Source organism: Sus scrofa, chromosome 18, assembly GCF_000003025.6.
Source record: "Sus scrofa isolate TJ Tabasco breed Duroc chromosome 18, Sscrofa11.1, whole genome shotgun sequence".
In the NCBI taxonomy this organism is placed as follows: domain Eukaryota; kingdom Metazoa; phylum Chordata; class Mammalia; order Artiodactyla; family Suidae; genus Sus; species Sus scrofa.
Genome location: NC_010460.4, coordinates 40,998,132 through 41,024,795, shown reverse-complemented (window position 1 = coordinate 41,024,795; position 26,664 = coordinate 40,998,132). Strand labels below are relative to the sequence as shown.

General features: G+C 44.2%; 1 protein-coding gene across 4 annotated transcripts in view; it reads right to left on the bottom strand.

Annotated features, from left to right (window-relative positions):
• Positions 1–26,664, bottom strand: part of PDE1C (phosphodiesterase 1C) — a 592,240-nt gene that overhangs the window by 385,760 nt on the left and 179,816 nt on the right. For all 4 annotated transcript variants that reach the window (XM_021079205.1, XM_021079206.1, XM_021079207.1 and 1 more), the window contains one exon: positions 23,034–23,084. In XM_021079205.1, the coding sequence (XP_020934864.1) occupies positions 23,034–23,084 (51 nt within the window). The remainder of the gene's footprint in view (positions 1–23,033; positions 23,085–26,664) is intronic.

Below are 26,664 nucleotides of genomic sequence, written 5' to 3'. Positions count from 1 at the left end.
TCTCTGTAAACGGATAAGGAGTGATTTCCAGTATGTATCCTAAGTGGGGAAAAAGCAACATGCATGAATTATTTATTATTCTCTCTAGTATTTGATATTGTATTATGCTATCTCTTGGGTAAAAAACAGAGGAAATGAATTTGCATGTCTCCGCAAAAAACAAATAAGAATCACAGACTTTCTAGAAAACATGAAAATGATTACCTGTAGGGGGTGGGTTGAGAATAGGCAGAGCACACTAGAGATGAAATACTTTGCAAACAGTTTTCACTTTCAGACTATGCCATGTTTTAATATCCAAAAATAAAATAAAATAAAAAAGGAATAAAAAATCTTAATACTCCCATGTTGCTGTGGCTGTGGCGTAGGCTGGCAGCTACAGCTCCGATTAGACCCCTAGCCTGGGAACCTCCATATGCCGAGGGAGTGGCCCTAGAAAAGGCTAAAGTACAAAAAAAAAATCTTAATACCAATAGGAACAAACAAGTCTATCCATATATCAAATTGTTAACATAACCATCATGGAAAACAAGAGCTAATTTAAACACATTTTGAGTACACTACTCTAACTGTATATCCTCAGAGGCCAACTCCAAGGGCACACACATAAACACACACTGCAAAGAAATCCTGAACTTCCCGTAGTAGGTTTCTAGTCAGTAGCAGTCATAAAGTAGTCATCTAAACTATGTCACGAGGAACTCAGGAAAGAGCGAATGAACCATTATCACAAGGATGCAGGGATCCAGAGGTCTTGACTCTGGAGAAGGAAAATATAAGTGGGTAATGAGAGCATGTGAAGAAGAATCTTGTGGCTTTGGATCTGGATTAGAACTATCAGTGTAAACACATGACTGTTTTCAACAGGACTTGAAGAGATGTTTGTTGAATAAACTAATTAATACATAATGGAATGCTTTTCAAAAAAAAAATAAACCTTTAAAGTGAAAAGTGAATGAGCATAGTTCTGTCAATTTTAAGTAAAATATATATCACAGCAAACATACTAAGACTGAAACAAAGAATACCATGATGCCCAGAGAAAGGGGCCTTTCTTAGCCCATCCTGAATGGCTTCTGATGCTTGGCCTAGTTTACTTAGAAAGTAGACCCTGAGACAAGGCTCGTGGCAAGTGGTTTCCTTGGAAGTGATTTCAGGAGGCAGGCGTGGAGGGCAGAGAGGGGTGAATCAGGGAAGGGCAAGGGAAAGCCAGCACGCGGGGGCAATACTGAGCAGCCACACGGATGTTATTAACCAGGTCTTAATTGGTACATTTGGACTGCTGACATTCAAATGATTATTGATATAACTGGATGAATATCTACCATATTTATCACTGTTTTCTATTTGTCGCCCTTGTTTTTTGCACTTATTTTTGTCTTCCACTGGTTTTTGGCCTTTTGTGGTTTTTAACTGAGCATCTTATAGGATTCCACCTTCTCTCTTACTTAGCATATTGATTATAGCTGGGTTTTTTTGTTTGTTTGTTTGTTTTTTAGGGTTGCACTCACAGCATATGGAGGTTCCCAAGCTAGGGGTCCAATCCAAGCTACAGCTGCTGGCCTACACCACAGCCACAACAACACCAGATCCGAGCCGTGTCTGTGACCTACACCACAGCTCACGGCAACGCTGGATCTATAACCCACTGAGCGAGGCCAGGGATCGAACCTGAAACCTCATGGTTCCTGGTCAGATTCGTTTCCTCTGCACCACGATGGGAACTCCAATAGCTGGGTTTGTTTTTTTTTAACTTTTTTTTTAGTGGTTTCCCTAGAGTTTAAAACATACATTTACAATGAATCCAGGTCCACTTTTAAATAACAGCCTACCCGCTCACGGGTACTAAGAGTACCTTCTAAGAACAAAATAATCCTAAATCCTCCCTCCTGTCCCATGAACACCCAGATTGAGTATAAATCTTCCAGAGCATTAACTCAGCAGCAGCATCCATAGCACTGAGCTTATCAAGAGAACAAGTGCTCAGATTCAAACGTAACCAACATTTGTTCAGTACTTGCTATGCGCTGGGCATTGTCATGATGCCTTCAGCTGCATTACCTCATTTAATCATCAGATCAACCCTTCAAAGTAAGTATTACTGAAACACGATTGAACACTATTTTTCCAAGAGATCACACCACCCATGGAGTTAGAAAACACCTATTGCTTTGACCCCAAATGCTCATTCTCCTAATCCAGGGTTCAGGGTGATACAGCACACTGTACTTTATTTATGAGTAAACAAACATACACATGGTGTAGATCAAGCAGAATGTCTGCATTTTTTACTATGAAAAAGACATCCTTTCACACAATAAATAAGACACACCCCATCTGCAACTAGACAGAGGCTTGATGTTGTGTAGTCTCTTGCATGAGGCAGTTGGCAGCTTCCTTTAAGGAAGGAGGTTCAGGCTGCAGGGAGAATGAATAATGCAAGATGAATTTAATGGGTTAAGAAAAGACAAGAAGGCAAGAAAAGAGATGAGAAGAATCTAAATCCAAAATAACTAGAGATTCATTTTGAAATGTATCTAATGGTGGCAGCCTGATAAACTGCTGGCAGGAGGAGCCCAAGGTGATGTGGTAATCCCATTTAAATCTGACAAGTGACTTATCAACTGGGTTCCTGATAAAGGAAAAAATACGCAAATGCTATGCTGGCAGAAGGCTGAGAAGTTGAGTCCTGCAAAGCATGAAGGGAAGAAGAGGTTTAATTCTCCAAAAAGGTTTAAAAAATAAAAATAAAAATAAAACCCTGGAAACCTTCAGTGGTTCTCAAAATACCTATGACTTGAGTTTGTAGGCATCCTCTCCTTTTGGGGGAATAAGGCTCCTAAAATTCCTACAGGGTAGGAAAATTGGGGCTTGGGTACTAAGGTCAGAAATGAACCTAATAAAGCCCTGCTGAAGTTTTATGCCCACTAAAATAAAATAATGATGACAGTACAAAAAATAAAGTATCAATAATGTTTTGAATATCTTTAAATCAGTTAAAGCACCAGAACAGCATCATAAGAGGTGCTAGGTGCTGTTCTATTATTTTCAATATTCTAATTTGTTTTCTAACTTTATGTCCAGTAGCTATGTGATCTTAAGGATACATTTACCTCATTTTGGTGGTCATCAGTTTTCTAACATAATAATTTATCATCTACAGCACCACTGTCCAATAGAACAGATACAAGCCACACTGTATAATCTTAAATTTTCCGGTAGCTATATTTATTAAAGATAAACAACCAAAATCAATTTTAATAAATAACGTTCTTTGAACCAATAAATCCAAAATACTACCATTTAAACAAGTAATCAATATAAACATTATTAATAAGCCTTTTATATTATTATTTTTGTTCAAAACCCAATGTGTATTTTACACTTAAAGAACTCAGGACTAGCCACCTTTCAAGTCCTCGACAGCCACATTTTATGAGACAGAACAGCTCTACAGAATTTATTTTGATTCATGTTTCATTGACTTAAGCATACCCTTGAATAATTCTTTCCAAAAATGGCATTGTGGTTGATGAGATACACATAAGCAACAACTAAGGTACAGATTTATTGAATTTACATTAAACTCTGAACATATTTCTCAATTATCTTCTGCTATTTATGTCATGTAGAAAAAAAACCTAGCAAACAAGTCTGATAGTGTTTTTTTCTTTTGTAGGCAGAGGTACATTATCTTTGTATTTGAAAATTTTTGCTAGTCTACATGCAATCATGAGTTTTTACTGATTTTTATTTTTTTCTGGAATACAACGATCCTTTTCAATATGCAAACTTAGGCCTTACTTTTTTCTGTTCAGGCAAGCTGCCTTCAACTTTCTCTCTGATGGCTGCTTCTCTTCCAATTGTTTGGCGTTAGTATCAGCATATCCATACATTTATTTATGCTGGTTCTCTCTTCAATGACCTATTATCTTTCCTCATCATTTTCAATTCATCATCACCCTCATCTATAGGTTAACACACTCTTTCTCAAGTTTGACTTCCAATCATTGATTAAAATCTATATTTTAGATTAAAATCTATATTAATCTGTCATTTCTATATTTCAGTGTGGATTTTAATTCCTATGTTTCATATTTACTTTCTTTGCATTGTTTCTTTTTATTATCTTAATTCAAAATCAACCTGCTTTTCTTCTTAAGGCTTTTTGCTCCCATCTCATTGGGACTATGTCTTCTTACTCATGGAGAACGCAAAGTAGCATTTACATATTTTCTTTTGGCTTCCATAATAGGTCATTTTCCAGAAATTTATCTTTTCCCAAAGTCTTTAAGATGGTGTTTCATTTCCCTAGTTCTTTATTTCTGTTTGGAGTTTTATTTTGGATTTAACTCTAGTTTAATCATTCTGTAACACAAAAAGATTGATACAGAGCTTGTTGTTTCCTAAAAGGTAAGATATATAGGTCACTCTAGGTTTCACTCACTATCTACTCGGGCTACCAGATAAATTCAGCAGAAAGAACCAAGAGTAAGACACTCAAACAGCCAGTTATCACAATAAGTAAGGCATAACCCAAGCCTAAAGGGAAGAGTAAGAACAGCACCCAACCTACTTTGAAGCAAAGCCTTGCATCTGTCTTGAATCAATTGGTGAGCACAGCTCCCACATAATTTTCAAAGTCTGTTTAGAAATGCATCTGATGCAGTGGGTCACTATACAGGGAGACCATCATTCCCAGAGGAAAGGTCTCAATTACTCTTTGTCACACATCAAAAGAATGCGTCTGTTCAGCAGAGTAACGATGTAGACAAAATTAGAGGGGGACTCTTTTCAAGACCTTTGACAGCATTCATTTAGTACACTAACGAAAAGGAAAGCTTGTCTACTATGAGGGAAATCTACCTAATAAACATTTTGTTAATAGTTAGTGTAAGGTGGGTGCCTGAGAGTTAGAAGAGAGTATTTTTTTAAGTTTTCTATAAATTTAGACTATCACTAATTCAGAAACCACCTCTCCCATAACTAAGGGGAAAATGTTCAATGCATAAACTACCTTGAAGCATGCTAGCATCTGCAAAGCATGCGAAAAATCCAAGTCTTACCATCTGCTGGATGATTCATTTGTCAAACTGCCTAGTATTCCTTTGGGAAGTTCCAGGATTGATTTTTAACCTCATTATAAAAACTTGGTGGGAATGACTTCGGTAACATAGCATTATGAAAGTGCTCTGAGCACTTGGAAAAAGGCGTCACATTCATCCTAGACATGTTTAAATGGTATGTACACTGTGATCCAAAATACAAGTGTTTGAAAGTAATTGCTTGGAGACGTGGAGTTTTAAGCAAGAGTTCCAGAAAAACAGAGGCTTTGGTGGTAATATATTAGTCACAGGGAAGAACCCTTTCTAATTTTGGCCCAAACTAGCCACTGCCAGTAATAAAATAAGGACAATGGATCATCTGCTGGTGGTAAGCTCCCTTAGGGAAAGAACTGTGGTTTGTTTATTTTTATACTCCTGCGCCCCAAATTCCTTCAGGGTTAACTTTTTATCTGTTTTTAAGATATCTGCTTCTGCGGCTGTAAAACTGAATTAAAAACATGAATGAATCTCTCATCAGTCCTCTTTCACGTATTTCAATTGTATCATGAGTTTGCTTCAGTTTCTTTTTTTTTTTTTTTTTTTTTTTCGCTTTTTAGGGCTGCACTTGCAGCATATAGAAGTCCCCAGGCTAGGGGTCGAATTGAAACTGCAGCTGCCAGCCTAAGCCACAGCCACAGCAACATGGGATCCCAGCCATGTCTGCAACCTACACCACAGCTCATAGAAACCCTGGATCCTTAACTCACTGAGTGAGGCCAGGGATTGAACGGGCATCCTCACGGATACTAGTCAGGTTCATTACCGCTGAGCCACAACGGGAACTCCCTGGTTTCACATCTTGACCTCCCTTCCTATCTTGCCCTATTGGGTTTGGTAACCCAGCTTCATAAAATTTACTTCCTTGGAACCCAGGCAATTCTTTCATAAGTTCCAAGAATTGGAGCTTCAAAGATGAAGAATTTCACAAGAGCTCCTAAGACTGCACAGTTGCAAGGAGCATTGCTCATGCCTTAGTTTTGCAGGATGTCCCTGGAGTTGTGCATTTCACAGCCTACAAGACCCCAGGTGCACACCCTGGGCTTCAACCCAAGACTTAGCCAGGACCTAATGCACACCACGGCAGGAACCACTGCACTACCTTGGTCTACCTGCTACTCCAAGAAGCGGTAGAGAGCATACTCGATACACTATAGGTGCTCCATGAGTATCTGTGGAAGATAAAACATCACAGGAAGTTGTGACTGGTAAATCATGAGCATCCTACAAGTTAAAATGCATCGGACTTCCTTCTAGTTAGGTAACTGAGTATGAATCTCTAGGAGCTGTCCAGGCAATGAGTGGGATTCCTCTCCTTGTTTGGAATTGTTACAGACCTAGAACACTCCCATTCACTGTGCCTTCAACCCATCTGAACATTTATTAAACACCTATTATACACTGACTGGCAAGGCATAGTTTCTGCCTTTAAGTAATACAAAATCTATTAGGGAGACAGTCAATAAAGAGATATTTATACAATATGAAGCAAGTAATAATATAACTTTGTGCAGAAATATACGGATGCCAAACAAAGGAGGGAGTGACCGTTCTGTCCAGGGGGTCAGACCAGGCTATACAGAAAAGGTGGCCTGTGACCAGGGGTGAAAGATGAATGGGCTCACTCGGTGATCAGCAGACGGAGAGAACATTTCAGAGGGAAACACATGTACAAAGCCATGGAGGAGTGAAACAGCATGAGCGGGAAACTAGTTTCATTTTTCTGAGGCTTAAATGATGAATTAAGGTGAGAGAAGAGGTCAGCTGGGAAGAGCCTTGAAGAGCCTTGCACAGGGTGCCAAGAACTTTGTAACAGGTAATGCAAAGATTCCCTTGTACCCTTTATCAAGTTTCCCCCAGGGGTAACATTCGGTAACCCTACAGTACAACATCACAGCCGAGATGCTGACACAGATGCAAAACACTGCCCTCACCATCACAAGCATACCTCATGTGGCCCATGTATAGCCACACCCACTTCCCTCCCACCTCACTCCCTCAACTCCCTGCAACCACTAAACTGTTCTCTGTTTCTATAATTTTGTCATTTCAAGAATGCAGTATACATTTGATCCAGCAATCCCACTTCTGGGCATCTCTCCAGAGAAAACCATGACTCGAAAAGACACATGTACTCCCATGTTCACTGCAGCACTCTATACAACAGCCAAGACATGGAAACAACCTAAATGTCCATCAACAGAGGAGTGGATAAAGAAGATGTGGTACATATACCCAATGGAATATTACTCAGCCATTAAAAGGAAAGAAATTATGGCATTTGCAGCAACATGGAGGGACCTAGAATTATCATGCTAAGTGAAGTCAATCAGACAGTGAGACACCAACATCACATGCTATCACTTACACGTGGAATCTAAAAAAAGGACACAACGAACTTCTTTACAGAACAGATACTGACTCACAGACTTTGAAAAACGTATGGTTTCCAAAGGAGACAGTTTGGGGGGGTGGAAGGATGCACTGGGGGTTTGGGATGGAAATGCTATAAAATTGGGTTGTGATGACCATTGTACAACTATAAATATAATAACATGCACTGAGTAATAAAAAAAAGAGAATGCAATAAACGGAGTTCCTATTGTGGGGCAGCGGAAATGAATCGGACTAGTATCCATGAGAATGCAGGTTGGATCCCTGGCCTCACTCAGTGGGTCAGGGATCCAGCGTTGCCATGAGTTGTGGTGTAGGTTGGAGGTGCAGCTCGGATCCAATGTTGCTGTGGCTGTGGCAAAGGCCAGCAGCTGTGGCTCCGATTTGACTTCTAGCCTGGGAACTTCCATATGCTGTGAGCATGGCCCTAAAAAGCTAAAAAGAGAGAGTGAGTGCAATATACATGAAATATATTGAGGGTTGGCTTTTTCATTCAGCATAATTCTCTGGAGATTCATCCAGGTTGTTGCAGGTATCAATGGTCTGGTTCTTTTTACTGCCGAGTTGTAGGCCATGGTATAAACGCATCCACAGTCTATTTAACCATTCACTGAATAAATACATCTGGGTTCTTTCCAATTGAAAGTTATTATGAGTAAAGCTTTTATAAATATTCATGTACACGTCTTTTTAATTGTGGTAAAATACACATAACATAAAATTTACCATCTTAACCATATTTAAGCCTACAGGTCAGCGGCATTAAGTCCATTCTCGTTGCTGTGCAACCGTCACCATCCACCTCCAGAAATCATTTCATCTTGCAGAGCTGAAGCTGTGTACCCATTAAACAATATTTCTGCCTCCTCGGAGTCCCTGGCCTCCTTGATTCTACTTTCTGTCTCTATGAATTTGACTACTCTAAATACTTGATACAGCTAGAATGATCCAGCATTTGTCTTTTTGTGACTAGCTAGTGTCATTTAACATTAAAACCCTCAAGGTTCACTCGTGCTGTAGTACGTTTCAGAATCTCCTTCCCTTTCACGAATGAATAATATCCCACCGTATTTATTCACTATATTTTGTTTATCCATTCATCCATCAGTGGACAACTGGGTTGCTTCTGGGTTGCTTGGCTACTGTGAATAACGCTGCTACGAACAAGAGTGTACAAATACCTGTTCAAGTCCTTGCTTTAAATTCTTCTGTGTACACATCCAGAAGTTGAATTGCTGGATCATATGGTAATTCTATTTTTAATTTTTTGAGGCTCCACCAAACTGTTTTCCACAGTGGCTACACCATCTTACATTCCTACCAACAAGGTACAAGGGTTCTAATTTGTTCACATCCTCACCAACACCTATGTCTTTTGTTTTTTCTGTTACACTAACCATCCTAATAGGTATCAGGTCACATGTACAGATTTTTGTGTGCATATAAGCCTTCATTTCTCTGAGATAAATTCCAAGGAATGTAATTTTTGGGTTATATGGTAGCTGCATGTTAGTTGTTTTTGTTTGTTCGTTTGTTTGCACGTTAGTTTTTTTTTAAACAACAAACTTTTCCAGAGCGGTTGTACCACCAGCAATGTATGAATGATATGGTTTCTCCATATCCTCACTAGGATTTGATGTGGTCACTATTTTTTATTTTAGCCATTCTTATTGGTGTGTAGTGGTATCCCAGAGAATTCACCACTGTTTCATTCCTCAGGTCCCAAGATCTCTAGCTGGTCTGGCTTCTTCTCTTCATCTCTCACAGTTTTGTGTGTGTGTGTTTCATATGCAATGACCAGAGTCTTTAATTGTACTTAATAGAAGTAACAGAGAAAAGTATGTCTACTCCATCTTCCCAGAAGCAGACATCTGAAAGCTTTGAAGGAGAGGACGGACACGGTCAGCTTCATCTTTCAGAAGATTGTTCTAGCAGGGAAGAGAATTGACTTCACAGAAGAGGATGGAGGCTCAGTGGAATCTATTAGGTAACAGACAGCAAGGGGCTAAAATAAAGCTGTGGCAGTGAAAATGGAGTAAAAGGACCTGAAGGAAACGGAATTCAGGAGAGAGATCCAGTACAATGTGGCAACTGGTGAAGGAGAAGAGGGATACACATATGATTTCCAGATTTCAGGTTGCTGTTACCTAGTGAAGAAAATTGTACCAATTCAGTTAGAGAACAGGAACTTGTATAGAGTTGATGAGTCCAGTTTAGGAACTGCTGCTTTTGAGGTTTCTGTTTTCTTCCACCTTTGATTCATAAATAAGTTTGGCAGCTTCCATGTGATGACTGTTTTTCACCTTATTGTACTTCCTTCAATTAGAAAATAAGAGGATGGGGAGTTCCCGTCGTGGTGCAGTGGTTAACGAATCCGACTAGGAACCATGAGGTTGCGGGTTCGGTCCCTGCCCTTGCTCAGTGGGTTAACCATCCGGCGTTGCCCTAAGCTGTGGTTGCAGACGCGGCTCGGATCCCGAGTTGCTGTGGCTCTGGCGTAGGCCGGTGGCTACAGTTCCGATTCGACCCCTAGCCTGGGAACCTCCATATGTCGCGGGAGCGGCCCAAGAAATGGCTAAAAAAAAAGACAAAAAAAAAGAAAAGAAAAGGAAAAAAGAAAATAAGAGGATGGGATACTGCTCTCTCTCTTAAGCACTAACTAGCTCTCCAAAGAAGAGAAACAATTGGCCAAAAAGCATATGAAGAGATGCTTAACGTTATTAATAATGAGGTAAATGCAAATCAAAGTCACCATGTGATACCACTCCCCACCTATTAGGTTTAAAATTTTAAAGACCAACCATACCAAGTATAGAAGAGGATTTAAAGAAACGGGAACCCTCAAACATTGTTAACGGGAATAGAAAATGGTCCACCCACTTTGAAAAAGAGCTGGGCAGTTTCTCAAAATGTTGAATTTAGTGTTACCAAATGATCCAACAATTCCACGCCTAAGCATACATCCAAGCTGAATAAAAACATACATTCACACAAAACTTGTACACAAATACTCATAGCAACATTACTTATAATAGCCAAAAAGTGGAATCAACTCGAATTAAAGGAAAAATAAAATGTAGTCTATCCATCCATACTATGGAATGTCATTCAGCAATAAAAAGCAAAGACATTCTGATACAGCTACAGCGTGCATGAACCTTGAAAACATTATTCCAAGTCAAAAAAGCTAATAAAAGAGACCACAAATCATGTGAATCTACATATGTAAAATGGCCAGAATAGGCAAATTTATAGAGACACCAAATAGATCCATGATATCCTAGGATTAGGGGTCTGGATCTCAATGAAAAGGGACTGCTATTGGGCGCAAGATTTCTTTCAGGAATGACAAACGTTTTCTAATATTAGATCATGGCAATGGTTCCATAATTCCACAGATACACTGAAAACCACTGAACTGTACTTTTAACCAGTATCCCTTATGGCATATGAAATATATCTCAGTAAAGACATCTTTTTTTTAAAAAAAGCAGCAGTAATCATCTCCATGTTTTCAATTTTTAATTGTTGAACATATAAAATAATGGGCCATCACTTTTTCCTGTGTTCATTCTTATTTCCGGGTTCAACTGTCTTCTTCCTCAGATATATCCCTTAGTAGTTCTCTTAGAAAATATACATGTATACTAAATTCTCTCAGAATGTGTTTGTTTGAAAAAAATGTATCTTGGCCTCGCTCTTGAATTATCTCTCTCTCAGGACAGAATCCAGGTTGGCAGTTCTTTTCCCTCGTCATTTCACAAATACACAACTTGTGTTCTGACTTCTAAATATGCCATTGAGAAGTACGCAGTCTAATTATTACATGTCTAGCAATGGGTTAATTCTTCTTTTCCTGCTTAAAACCTGGTATGATTCTTCAAGCGGATGATTCACTTCACTAATCAATTCTGGAAGACTCTCAGCTATTAAGTTTTCAGTTATTAGCTTTTCCCACATTCTCTCTAAGTCCTTCATTCTAGAATTCCTACGTGATGTACAATGGACCTTCTCATTCTATCGTCTATGTTGCTTAATCATGCTTTCATGTTTGCCTGTGCTGCATTCTGGATAATCTTCTCCGATACATCTTCCAGTTCATTATTTCCCTTTTCAGTCCTTCTCAATACAGTTGGATAAACTGTGTTTAGTTTTGTTTGTTTGTTTGTTTGTTTGTTTTTGTTTTTGTTTTTGTTTTGTCTTTTTGCTATTTCTTGGGCCGCTCCCGCGGCATATAGAGGTTCCCAGGCTAGGGATCGAATCGGAGCCATAGCCACCAGCCTACGCCAGAGCCACAGCAACGGGGGATCCGAGCCACGTCTGCAACCTACACCACAGCTCACGGCAACGCCGGATCGTTAACCCACTGAGCAAGGGCAGGGATCGAACCCGCAACCTCATGGTTCCTAGTCGGATTCGTTAACCACTGCGCCACGACGGGAACTCCTAGTTTTTTTTTAATATTATTGCTCCCATTTCTTAAAGTTCTATAAGTTCTCTTAAAAATCTTCCTTTTTTCCTTCAAAATGTCTTGCTCCTTGCTTAGAGTTTCAATTTTTGTATATATTTATATGTAAATATGTTCAGTTTATGTTTTCCTTCTGTTTATCATCATATTACCTTGAGGTTCTAGGGTCTTAATTCTCTATTTATTGTGCTCACTACTTCCTGCTCATCACGGCAGATCGCTGCCTCCATGAATTTTTTTTAATTTCAACTGTGAGCTTGTATTTAGCGGGTCTTACTTTCTTTATGAAAATACTTTATGACTTGGGTTGCACTTCAGAAGATTTCTGCATTTGATTCTGCTAGATGTTTCCATTTGATCTGCCATTACTAGCCCAAAGAACCAATTTTTATTAATTTCTTAGTTTGAAAGGGTACCTGGGAAGTTCCCATTGTGGCGCAGTGGAAACAAATTTGACTAATATCCATTAGGACACAGTTTCAATTCCCAGCCTTGCTCAGTGGGTTAAGCATCCAGTGTTGCCACGAGCTGTGGTGTAGGTCGCAGATGTGGCTCAGATCTTGCGTTGCCATCGCTGTGCCAGCCGCTATAGCTCTGATGTCACCCCTAGTCTTGGAATGCCATATGCATTGAGGCCCTAAAAAGCAAAGAAAAAAAGAAAGAAAGAAAGAAAGAAAGAAAGAAAGAAAGAAAGAAAGAAAGAAAGAAAGAAAGAAAGAAAGAAAGAAAGAAAGAAAGAAAGAAAGAAAGAAAAAGAAAATAAAGGGTACATGGACGAGGCAGGTAGTTTCAATTGCCCAGGGAAGATTTTTCTTCAAGAGTCCAGAGGAAGAAAATGGGTTTCCTTGTTATCTCCCTATGCTAATGGATGTATTTTGTTTTCCAGATATCTCTTTCACTGACCTTTGTTCCTGTTATCTACTGCTGCCTAACAAATCCCCCAAACTTAGTGGCTTCATACAACAGCAACCATCTATTTTGCTCACACTTTGGGAGGGGCCCATCGCTGGGCTCACCATATGGTCTCTCTGTTTCCTCCCAGAATGATGACACTGTTCCAAGAACAAGCGTCCCAATGGGCCCCGGGTGGAAGCTGTATCACTTTTGACAATCTAACTTTGCAAGTCACATAGCGACATTTCTGCCACAGTTAGAGGCCACCCAGATACAAGGGAAGGGAACACACATCTCGGTGGGAGGCTTGTCGACATCCCACTGAAAAAAGAACATGTGGGAAGGGAGATAGAGTTGCAAATATTTTTGGAAAACATGACTTGCCATATGTTTAAAGAGTCCAAGTCCAGGCAGACGTCTCAGCTCCAACTCCCCAGACTCCCCAAGGCCTTCACTCCTTTTCCAGGTGGATGTTAAAACACGTGTTACTAGATCTCGTGGCATCAGGAGCACCACGCCTGTGCGGCATAGCTGCAGAATCAGCAGGCGTATTTACAGCTTGCTGTGCTGATATTAAATTCCTCTTTCATTTCTACCACCTGCAGAGTTCCCTTTCTTTACCACAAGTTTAACTATGCATTTAAAGGCATTTTTAAAATAAATATTACTCAGCACTTTACTATGTGCTTATAAAAATTGGAGGATTTCTGGGTTTACTTAGTCCCCTTCTCATTGGAACCAGAAACTTAATTCAAAGAGTATGCATGGCGGGGAGGGCATGTGCTTGGCATGCAATAGTCACGTCATGTTTTCATTGCCCTCCCTGGGGTCACGTTACACACACACAAAAAAAATTTTTTTTTCTTTTTACAGCCACACCTGCAGCATATGGAAGTTCCCAGGCTAGGGGTTGAATCAGAGCTGCAGCTGGAGCCTAGGTCATAGCCACAGCAATGCCAGAGCCAAGCCACACCTACAACCTACACCACAGCTTTGCAGCAACACTGGATCCTTAACCCAGTGAGTGAGGCCAGGGTTTGAGCCTGCATCCCCACAGAGACCATGATGGGTTCTTAACCCAATGGGCAAGGCCAGGGGGTCTTAACCCACTGAGCAAGAGCCACAATAGAAACTCCCCCCAAAAAAATTCTCATCAGATTTTTTCATTGTGTAAGCTTGTAAACATATGGCAAGGAGGAAATATCTGTTTGTATCTCAACAGGTTGGACCATAATTCCTATTAAGGAAGAAGAAACTGGCCTGCATGTAGGAAAAGAAAGTTGAAAGGTGTGGAGATGAGATGATATGGGCAATGGTGTCAGCAGACACCAAAGCAACTAATGCGACAGTCATGCTGCTCTGAATGAGATACTGGGGAGATGTTTTTATTCCTAAGAGAGATGGAAATAAAGGGCAAAGAGGAGGGTGGGCAGAGGAGGATCAAGGGGTGCTAGGCCAGGAGCTGTGTGGGCAACTGGTGGTGGGATGGAGGAAAGGGCTGCTGAGAAGAGAACTGTGACTTTAAGCTGTCTGCAGGCAACTGCATGTTGTGATCTCTCTTTCCACAATCGACAGTCAAGTTTCGTTTTAATCAATCGCCTTTGGTTGCACAGGAAGAAGGGCCTTTGTCTACATTTGTCAGAGAAGATATGAAAAGAGACAGAAGCATATGGAGGAACGAAATTAAGATATAGGAAATCAGAGCCAGATGGACACTAAGTCATCCCAGGTATTTGCGGAAATACTGAGGACGGCTCTGAACTTCCAAAGGGCAATAGCGATTTGAACCCGTTTACCTAGAGCTCAGAGGAGCAAGAGCCTCCAGCTAACATCTACGTTATGTGTTGTCCACAAGCTCCTAGAAGCTACTCATAGGACAGTCAGCCATCCACTGGTGGATCAACGGCTAACCTATGGGGGACCAAGTGACACAGGAGACATATTCAAAGACTTGATCAAACAGCTTCCCAAAAAGTTCCCCAAACACACAGACACACTAGAGTCCGTCTCTGCAACCAGCATCATTGACCTTTTCTAAGACAAGGTGTTTCCTGACAGGGATGTCACCAAGAGGATGAGTTTTACATGATGTGGTGCGCTTGGGACTAGATCATTTTCAAGTTCTAGTCTAACTTGAAATTAGGTTTGAAATTTTCCAAACCTAAGATGATGAGTTGATATATCTGCTTACTAAGCCAAGCAGATTTGCTTGGCTGATAAGGACTGTATTTGATAAAAGGGATGAAGAAAGGGGAAAAGATAAAGCAGTGGGACCCCTCATGGCCTGGCAGATAAACCTTGGATGGACACAAGTTGGGGAGCCATGGCCTGTGGTTCTGAAACACATATATGTCATGACAAAAGCTAGAGTTTAGAGTGATGGTAGAGGTTACTGTGTGGAGGGTGATTTGAACCTATAAGCAAGAAGCTAGGGGGCAGCCAAGCAGCTCTTATAATGACCTTGTAGTGGAGGGGAAAGGCCAGGACTAGGTAGGAGATGACCTCAGAAAAGAGAGGATTAGGAGTTCCTGTTGTGGCTCAGCAGATTATGAACCTGTTGTGCAGGTCACGGATGCAGCTCAGATCTGGCATTGCTGTGGCTGTGGCACAGGCCAGCAGCTATGGCTTGGATTCAACCCCTAGCCTGGGAACCTCCATATGCTACAGGTACAGCCCTAAAAAAACAAAGAAAAAAAAAGGGAGGGAGGAAGAAAGAAAGAAAAGAGAGGATTTGAGTCAAGAGATGATGCAGAGCAGTGGCAGTCACAAGGGCTGATAAGGGGGATTTGGGGCCCTCTTCACATAGGTTCCATCAGCCCCCACAAACTCCTCCAATAAAAATAAAATAAGGAGACTCTACTATTTTTTGACAAGAACAATTAACATTTGCTCTGTCTTAGGTCTGTATATAATTACATGTTACAAGTGGCTACTGAAAACTGCTAAATGTATTATTCTGTAATATGGAAACTAAATAAAACTACCGTACTGCTCGGTGTGCTGGCTTCCGCCTCGACCTCTACCACCACAACATAGTCCCTCCAACTAGAGTAGGCGTTCTCAAACTTTAGTGTGCACTGGAATCACCACTAGAGTTTGTTAAAACATGGATTGCTGAGCTGCACTCCAAGAGTTTCTGATTCAGCAGATCTGGTAAGGGGCCCAAATACTCATACTTCTACCAAGTTCCCAAGGACCCCATTTTGAAGGCCACTGAGCTGTATTACTGCCCCTAAGCCCTAGAATTGCCATTGCTGGGAGAACTTTCTACAGGAGCCAGTGGGAAATGAAGATGCTCAATCTGTGAACACTGTTGAGGGGGGCCCTTGAGTTCCACATAGGCTCTCCCCAGATCCGGTTCCTGCCCTGTCCTGGCTCTTTATACGGCTCTAGCTCATCCATAGTACACATCCCTGAGAACACGGAATGCCCAGCCAACAGCCATAGCCCACCACTGCTCATGGTATTTCTCAGCCCTCCCTCCCACCGTTTCTTCTCCTCGTTCTCGTCACACTGGTTCCATCACCCGTCCACCCCCAACTCAGGTCTTGATGCTTGCAACAAACCCTCTTCGTTGTGACAATCAATTTAGATCTTTAAATTGTGTCAGACATGATTGGAGTTTGCCCCGAGGCTCCACGATGGACATCACCATGTAATAGCTCTAGCTCACCCTCTACCCCAGTCCAGCGCCTAGCCTGACTGTGCATCCCTGTCTGCCCCCGCCCATCTCTGTCCAGGAAAGGGGACCATTCGCCCAGTCACACACCCAGTAGAAAAGTACTAGGTGACCTCCCTTCGCTTTATTATCCATCCACCAAAGCTATACTAGCTCTTCTATAGGATAATCCATTTTCAACATTATCTGGACTTTTACCTCCCAAGGCAAAAGAGGCCAAATTCTCAGGCATTACTAATTACTAACTAGACTCCATTTTCCTACTGCTTTTGATATCACTCTTTTCTTTTCAGCCATTGCTCATCTCAGGGAAGAAATTATTCTCCTATCAGGGAAACAATGGCAGCTCCAGGATGGGGCTGCCCATCTACAGAAGCTCTGGGGCCAACCCCTCCTTCCACACGGTCAATGCCATGGACTCCCTTCTCAAAGACTGCTCTGTTCATTGCACTGAATGCAGCCTCCTTCGGGTCTCCTGGAGAAGAGATGTACACCAAATTCTGGGCTTTTCCCGCCACACTGTGGCCACATCTGAACACTACACCTAGTCTTTATTCCCTGAAAGGTGGCAGACTAGAAGTTGTCTTCCATTCCTTTTTGAAGGAATGGAAGGTACCTTCTCTACGTATTAACCCCCATGCATCCCTCCAGGCTTCAGCTAACGCTTGTCTCCTCCAGAAGGACTCCCCTGAATCTACCCCACATCCATCCCCCGAATCCAATCCACAGGCAGATACAGTCTGCCCTGTCTGGCTCCCATAGCTTCTGCACCAATCCCTAGCATTTCCTTCCACACGCTGCCCTGGAGCCACTCATTTTTCCATGGTTAGATCATGAGCTCCTTGAAGGCAAATTTATCAATCTGTGTGTCCCCAGGGCCCAGAGGAGAAAAGCCTTCAATAAGTAACATGTGAAAGGAAGGAAGGAAGAGAGGGAGGGAGGGAGACACTCAGAGTAATAAGGTATGTGAGGTCAGTCACTCACCCTTACTGGGCACTTACAGCGTGCAGACACTACACTCTAGTGTTCCAGGTAATCAGGGTCAACATCCACCTCAGCGACCCCAGCCCCATCCAGTGCCTGGCCTATCAGGACCTCCTGCATCCCGGTCCTTCACATCGCTCACGGTCAACATCTGCTCTGATTGGTCGGCGACCAAGTCACATTTCTAAGCATTTTCTGCACTCATCCCTGCAGGGGATCATCCCCGACAACTCTGGAAGAAAGTTACAGTCCGTCTTTTTTTTTTTTCTTTTGGCTATTTTAGGGCCACACCTGTGGCATATGGAGGTTCCCAGGCTAGGGGGTCTCACTGGAGCTACAGCTGCCAGCTTACGCCACAGCCACAGCAATGCCGGATCCGAGCCACATCTGCGACCTACACCACCATTCATGGCAACGCAGGATCCTTAACCCACTGAGCAAGGCCAGGGATCAAACCCAAATCCTCATGGATCCTAGTTGGGTTCATTAACCACTGAGCCACGAAGGGAACTCCTATAGTCCCATCTTAGAACCAGACGTAGAAGTGTGGCTTAGAGGGGTTAAATTACCTGTCACTGCCCAAGTTCATGCAGAAGTCAGAGCTCCTAGACTCAGAACCCAAACCCAGGTCTTACACTGGAGCCCGTGTCCCTCATGGCTTCTGAGGACCCTCATGTGACTATGTGGGCAGCCCTGGAGGACATATACAGGAGGGACCCATATCTGGGAGTGTGCTGCTGACAGCAGGAGAACCTGCCCCTGCTTATGAAGTTAGGACGAGGGAGAGGAGTGGGAACGACTGCAGAAGTAGTTTCCTCAGTCTTCATTCAACAAGCAGGGGATCCTACAACAGGCGCGGTCAGTACGCGTTCAACCAGGAGTCCCTTGGCCTCCAGGAGCCTACTGTCTAATGCGAGACAGACATACACACAAAACGATGTCTCCAGGGAGGGGCGCTCTCTGGGGCTGGCACGGGAGGGCAGCCTCCTGGCATCTCAGACATCTGGACCAGCTGGGGACCCAGCCCCAGGGCCTGCTGACTCCACCCCAGCAGCCTGGATGTCAGAAGCCCAGGCTCAGGGGGCTCCAGGAGCACCTCCCCTGGCTGACATCTGGAGCAGGCGGGGCAGGTCCAGTTCTTCACGGCACAGCCCTGGTCCCCAGAGGCCACCTCCAGCTCCAGAAGGAGAGTATGATGCTGTTCGAGCATGACACGCTCAGAGGCTTCCCCGGAATCAGAGTCCGCTCCATGGGCGAGCACAGAGACCCCTCTCGGCCTGACCCTGGGCTGCCTCTCCAGCCAGTTTCCGTAACACGCGAGGCTCCTGTGTGCCCGGGGGCGCTCTCTGCCTGGGATGTGCTCCACACACCTTCCTCACCTGGGGAGTTCCCAGCACCCTTCACCACGCGATGCAAGCAACCCCTGCCCAGGGAAACGTGATCAAACCCCTTGAGAGGCCCTGCCCTGAGTGACCTCTGCCCCCACTTCCGGACCCCCTCTGATGAGCTCTCCGGGCTGCTGACTATTCTCACATCAAGCCTTACATTTCTTGATGCCGGGGATCTTGCTTTAATGGCGATTTATATCCTCAGCATATAGCACAGAGCCAGGCCCGTGGCAGTGTTCCGAAAGTAAAGGAAGGAACACGAGAACAGTTAAACGAGGTAACCCTTTAGTGCCCTCTCTTGACCCACAGAGATACACTTTCAGGAGTCTGGGTCTGCTATCAATCATTTTCACCATAGTAAGAATGGATCTCTAGGTCCCCACCCCTGAGGGGACTTGTATTTCAAGTTTCCCTTATTTTAGGCAATTTCTGATATAAGTAAGCTGGTGGAAGGGGAAGTCTGAGGAACAGCCTTCCTGCCCCAGATGGTACCAACTGTATTGGAGGTCACAGCCCTGTGGCTCCCTGAATCCTGCCCTGTGGTGAAGCCCGAGCACCTCCACAAAGGAGCTGGAAGACCCCCCACCCCCAAGGCCCAGAATCAGGATGCTCTAACCCCTAAGACCAGGGAGGAAGGAAAGTGCACTGGGAACAGCCAGGATTTGGAGTTAGAAGCCCTAGAATTCCAACAGTGAGCGACTCTCACTGTTTTCTCCCAGCCTCATTGTCCTCGTTTGTAAAAACAATTTAGAGACACAGCATAGCTAGTGTACGCACTGCCCTCATGATGCGAGCCGTTCTAAACCTTCAGTTGATCCAAAGCCAGCATGCTCATTCTCCTGGACACTGTCATTCTTCCGAAGGCTTCAGAGGGGAAGATAATATTTTCCACTTCCTTCGAATGCCATGCCTTCCCCCTGCTTCTGCCCCATCCCAGTCCCAGGAGGATGACTCCCCTGACACTCTCTGTGCCTTTGCTTGTTACACAGATGCTCTGACCAAGGTCAGGTTGATCGAAAGCCACTACTAAGGAGTTCCCGTTGTGGCACAGAGGAAACAAATCCGACCAGTATCCATGAGGATGTGGGTTCGATCCCTGGCCTTGCTCCGTGGGTCGGGGATCAGACATTGTCCTGAGCTGTGGTGTAGTCACAGACAGCTCAGATCCCATGTTGCTGTGGCTGTGGTGTAGGCCGGCAGCTGTAGCCCCGATTTTGACGCCTAGCCTGGGAACTTCCACATGCCTCAAGCTCGGCCCTAAAAATAAAAAAAATTTTAAAAAGCCACTATTAAGACTAAAATGATGAGGACAAAGGTGGCGAAGGGTCCTGATTGGACCCAGAGTCTCAGAGGACTGACTCCACAGCACCTACCACCGCAGCACTGCTGTTTGATGGCACAGCGAGTGTCTCCGGCCTAAATGTCACAGGAACTAAGCTTGAGCCACAGGCTTTAGAATCGACTGCTTTGAGGAAAGTGCGGGGTTCTGGGCAGTGGTGTCAGTCACACAGAAACGAAAGCCAGGCACAGGGTTGTAGTGTGGAGACGACCCCCTTCGGAAGTGGACTAGAACGAGCCCGCGAGGCTGATAAGCCCATCATGAAGCCAGATGTTTTCATGATTCCTACACTGCTTCCCTCTAGTCGCCCTTTAGGATTTCTTCCGACAGTCGTCACAGCGCATCTCCACTGCAATACGGAGAAGCCAAGAAAATGTATGGATTCAAGCAGGGCTAAAACGTACAGAGAAAAGAACATATGTCAGAGGCATCGGGAATCAGGATGGGAGAGCCGCAGAGGGAAGGAAAATTTGGGGACAACTTGGGGGGTGGGGGGCACTGAGCCGGCCCCTTCCTCCCGACCCGAGCTCTTTTCCGCTGAGCCCCTTCCCCTGCGGGTCCAGGTTTCACGGCATTACCAGCCCATATTCTCGCCTCCTGCTCTGAATTCCTCCTAAGTCCGTGCTGGGCCGAGCACACAGTCAGGGCTTTCACATGCCTTGTTAGGTGCAAAAAAAAAAAAAAAAAAAAAAACTGGAAAATGCTGCTCCATCTTCCCCTCTCCAAAGGGAAGTCTATCATCCAAACCCTTCCAGTTTCCTAAACTGAAGACTTCATCCATGTGAAGAAGGTTATTTTCAATGCAGTGCAGTCGGTGCCAATCAGATGATGCTACAGCAAGAATTTCTCCTCCTTCCTAAAAGCCATCGAACTTTTCCCCTCTGGTATTTGCCACAGAAAGATGTAGTAGCTAATGTGCCACCTGGCTTCTTTGCACTGCCTTGCCCTGCAAAAGTCAGGAGATTTTCTTTTCCTTTCTTCCTTTTTTTTTTTTTTTTTTTTTCCAGAATCAGCCCGACTGAATTGGTTTGCCACTAACTACTTTTTTGCTGTATAGGCATTATTTTCCCTCACCTCCACTTGCAAGGGACACCCCAGCCCCTGATCCAGTCACACAGTGCGGAAGCTCTGGAAGCCATTTGCAGGGGAAGGTGCCCTCTTCTCTCTGGGAAGGGCCTCGCTGCTCCAGGCTTCACTCTGCCTTCACCGAATCCCCTTCCTAGACCTCCCGACAAGCAAGAGAATAGCAGGAACTCCCGTGGAGGTGCGGGCGTGCACAGCGTGGTCGGGTTACCATTCCAGTTTATTAATTTGCCTAACTACGGCTTAGGAGACGAAGAAAGAAAGGGACTAAAAGCATATCCATCATCCTCACTGAGCTGTGGGATGAAATACTTATTTTGGAAATAATGGTTCTAGGTGGGAGGGCAGTGGAAAATGGGGCCTGCGAGAAGCGAGTGTTTCATTACACAATTTCTAGACTGTGAGCACTTAAAGCTCTTTCGTTATCATGTGCTGCTACCATTCTATAAGAACCGTTTTTAGGAATCATTCCCCAAATTTTGAAGAACCCCCCAAAAAAGAGCCAGAAGGTGGAGTTTAGAGGAAGCCCTACAAATAGAGAAAGGATACTTCCACTTCACATATTAAGACTTAACTATGGCAGAAGCTGTCTTCAAGATTCGGTCAAACTTACTGAACAAAGCAGCGACCTGGAATTTGTGTAGCCCCTCTCAGGCCATCACTTCAAAGGGTGGTGACTGTTTTTATAAAGGAGAGAAGATGGGTATGACTTTCCTATTTTTCAGATGGGAAAACTGAGGCCCAGAAAGTATAAGTGAAAGCCAGTGAGGAGGGATGGTACTGGGAAGAAAAATCCACCTGATGTGGTTGACAGTTCCGCCGCCGTTTCTCCACTGAGCACTCGCTCAGTCCATCTGGGGAGCATCTCCACCCAACCTCCTCACTCTCCCTTGGTGTCCCCCCACCACCACCCCTGCCTCACTGGGATCTGGGTTTTCACCCCAGGAAGTGCATTAACTTGCTGTATAATTTGCAGATCACTCTGGCACAGAAAACATCAAGAGGCGTTTGACTCTTGCTCGCCCACAAGGACCAAGACCTGGAGCCAGAAGAGTCAAGTGAAACTGACGGGGAGCTCCAGGCCCCGAGGAACATCCCAGGGCCAAAGGAGAGCCACTCACTGACTCATCTGAGCTTCCAAACGTCACCAAACTGAGGTAAAGCAGTGGAGCTGGGCCATTAAGTCCACATTGGTGGGGGTGGGAGGGGGTGATGATGCTTTTCCATGTGCACAGACCTTGACAATAACAAGCATTTCACAGGCTTTTCCACACTCATTCTTCAGAAGAGGCCCACCCCGTGGCAGGGCACACGAGGGGGCTGTCCAGTGCAGCGCTTCTCAGACTCGGATATGCTTAGGAATCTGGGGGTTTGCTGAAAAGCAGATTCTGATTCAGTAGGTCTGGAGTGAGCCTGGGGGTCTGCATTTCTAAGATCCTGTGGCTCCCAGGACCACACTTTGAACAGCAAACCCCTAGAGCACTGTTGGCTAAGCCACAGTTGTAAGGACTGAAAAGCCAGCAGCAGTAGCATCCCTCACTGCCCATGGGGCTCACGTGGAGGGGTAACCCACTGAAGACACTTCCCCTATCACTCTTACTGGCTGTGTTTTACTGACACCTGGCAGGACTAGAGGGGTGGACCACGCAGGCATAACAGCCTCTGAAGGAGCCAGGAAAGACATGAAACAAGATTTACTCACGGGAGAAGCGAGCAAGTGGTCTGGCAGTCTTATCTCCGGCTTCGTTTGCAACTGGAAAAAGAAAAAAAAAAAAAAAAGAACAGAAGATGCAATTAAGAACAAGGCATATGCATTCACAGACTATGCCCAACGTACAGCTAATCCTCTGGATGATTCGACATGAGGCTGTGTTGGAGAGTCTTTGTAAGAGGATAAAAGCAAATTTACTCCCTCTCCTTCTGCATTTCCAGTGCTGCTCTCAATGCCTGAATGAGGTCAAATGTCTTCATCATTTTGATCAGAACAGTGAATTAAGCTGGAGACAATCTAAACGCTACCAGTTTACTGGGCTTAGAGGAGTTAACTGGCTTGCATCCATTTAGTAAGAGACAAGCACGCCTGGCTTCCAAGCCAGTGCACATCCTTCTGCTTCAAGCTTCCTCTCGTCCGATGTCCTTCAACACACAAATGCACCCCAACCACCTGACATCAGCCTGGTTTTCTCAATCCATGGGGCGAAGCAAGGCAGGGATTTCAGGGGATAGTAACCTGGGGGGTTGTCAGATTTGGATGCTAACAAATAGGAGAATCAAGGAAATTGTTCAGACAGATGCCCTAGAAAACCTTATCCCTAACACTTCTCAGCAGGGACGTCCCTCTCCTCTGAAAAGCCGCTCTACAATTTATCCTCTCAACAGGGTCATAACTAATAACCCTATATTTATGAACACCATCTTCGTGGATTAAAAAAAAAAGATCAATTATTAAACTGAAACACATGTTTCACTCACTTTAAACATCATTTTTAACGCCCATAAAGACTATGCCTTGGGCGTTTTGTAGGTATATGTGGTCAACTTGAATGAACACCCAAAGCAGTCAGCTAGAAAAACCTGTCCATGTTAGTTTAAAAAAGAATATCCAGTGCACAGGCATCATCAAAGAGATTGCTAATGCAAACATTAAATACGAGAATGTGCAGTACAGGACAAAAAAAATAACTGCTTCCCAAAAGTATTACATCATTTTTCTAAGAATGGAAGGAGTCCAAAAATTCCTTTCACGCTTTCAAAAGGATGAAAATTTTAAAATTTGTGCCATTTTGTAAAAAGTAGTGGATTCGATCTCCATCTACTTTGCATTTGTCTACTTTGTCTCCATTCCTTAGACACATGACAAACAAGACATTATACGAAACGACCAGCAGGGGGAGGTAACATCGCATCCTGCTCCCATTATCTCTAACACCCCAGCGTTTCAGAGAGAGAGAAACGGAGATGGGAAGAAAGAGAGGGAAAGAGGGAGAAAGAAGTTAAGACCTAATTAGCTATAGACATGAGTTTCTCTGGCCTTGAGTTCAAATCATTCCCTCTTTGGACACCACAGATTTCTAAAGAGAGCAAGGTTATATTCCAAAATATTTGCTGCAGAAATTGATGGGTTGCTTTTAAAGTAGGATTACAAAGGAGTTCCCTGGTGCTCTGCGGGTTAAGGATCCAGCATCGACACTGCTGTGACTCATGTCGTTGCTACGGCCCAGGTTTGATTCCTGGCCCGGAAGCTCCATATGCCATGGGTGTGGCAAAAAGAATAAATAAATAATAAAGACTATTATTGCCATGGCTGAAAATACCAGCAACCACAAAAATGTTCAGCTTGGAGAGTGCACATTTTCCCTGAGGGAAGAAAGAGGAGCAGTCCCAGCACTGCCACAATTTCACACGCAGCCATAGCTGCTTCCTCACTCCAGGCTTTTTCCTCCCCTCCCCCCCACCTATCCAAGGATGGGAATTGCTGACCCAGATCCAAGGCATGCCAGGAGAAGCGGGAATCAAGATCTAGGCCAGTAGTGTGCCAGGAGAGGTGTCTTGACTCAGAAAGAATCTGAACCCTGCTACCAGCACTGTTTCCCCAGATGTAAACCCAGCACCACAGGATCTCCTGCAATGTCCCAGCACCTCCAAGATACACCCAGCTCACCTGGCCCCAGCTACCAGCTCACAGTATTTCCCTGAGCTTCCTTCAGGGACCAGCCACAGGCTCTAAATGGACAAATCCCAAACACGCCCTGCAGGCTCGCTGCGGCCCTGCTCTCGCTCCTCTGCCCCCTCCCCCAAGGCACCCCTCCCCACTGCTTCACCTGGCCAACTCCTGCTCCTCCTTTAAGACTCAGGTGGAGCCGTTCATTTCAGAAAAGCATCCCTGACTCCCAGCACAGCTTCTGCATTCCACAGATCTCCGCCCATGCACCTCCCTCCCCTCCCAGACCAGTGGTCCTCAAACTTCAACAGGCAGCGGGACTCCCAGGATGGTCTGTTAAAAGAGACTGCGGGGTTTGTTTCAATACAGGTTCTGATGCGGTGGGTCTGGGATGGGGCCTGAGAATGTGCATTTCTAACAAGTTCCCAGGTAATACTGAGCATGCTCGTCTGAGGACCATATTTTGAGAACAGCTGCTCTAAACTATAAACTACCCCCCCGCCTCAAGACAAGTATCATAACTTTTCATCTTTGTGTGTGCAATCTTTCAAGCAGTGACTGGCTGGCATGCAGAATAATGCATTCAGTCAATATTTTTAGAGCTGAATGAAATACACTGCAATGGATACCAACTGCCACTGATGGCTTAGGAGACGGAGGAGCCCTCAGACTGGTTTCCAGAGGACTAAAAAAAGGCCCAGATGTGTTTTGCTTGGCCCCTACAATGTCTTTAATTTTTGAACAACTAGTTGTCTGCATTTAAAAATCAAGAGGTTTCAAATATAAGCACAGATTGTCGGCTTTTCTCAGTAACTGAGTAACTGTCCAGACCCCACTGGCCAGTAACAGATCGCCACTGAGACGCCCCCAATGGGTGGTTCCAGGTCCTGCATGTTCAGGAAGCGGCTCTTTGCTGACTGGCGCTGGGTTTTCCATCCTCTCAGCCTGGCTCCAAAAGACAAGTGAAAACAGGGCTTCTTAAAGGGCTTAGAGAATGCCACTAGGACTCAACGGAGACCAGCACGATAAAGAGTGGTTGTGGCCCAGCGTGCTAATAAGCCCCTCTGTCCCCAGCCCACAAACGGCCCAGACCTTTCGACAGCCCGGCAGCACAGTGCCGGCCAGCGCAGACACACGAGGGCGTCTTGACGAGCAGAGGAGCCCTGCTACACTGTCATCGGCCTTGCATTTTTTTAAAAATCCAGCAAGTAGTCACGGTGAAGGAGATGTTCCATTCGTCAGGAGCAATGAGAGACTGAATTTGGCAAGATCTCCTAAAAATGATGATGTGGAGTGCAGGAAAGTTAACCATTTAAGGAAAGCCATGTGGGTCAAAAGAAAGTCCTGTTGGGCACAACGCACAGACCAGTGGGAATCATTGATTCCACTGATGCGGAATGTGTGTCTAGGCCGCGCAGGTGGTTAGCCACAGAGAAATGAATGGAAGGGTGGGCGCCAGACACATGGACAGTTGATCTTGCGTGTGCTGGCCTTGGTGGAGAGCATTAGCCTTCTTTATATGTCTCTACATAAACCCAACAGTGTGATAAGCACGTTCCATATTTACAATCAGGAAAGATGCTTTTATTAAAGAGGTAGAAAACAATTAACTATTAAATATAATTTACATCATATATGTACATAAATGCATTCACATATATTTTAGACTCAG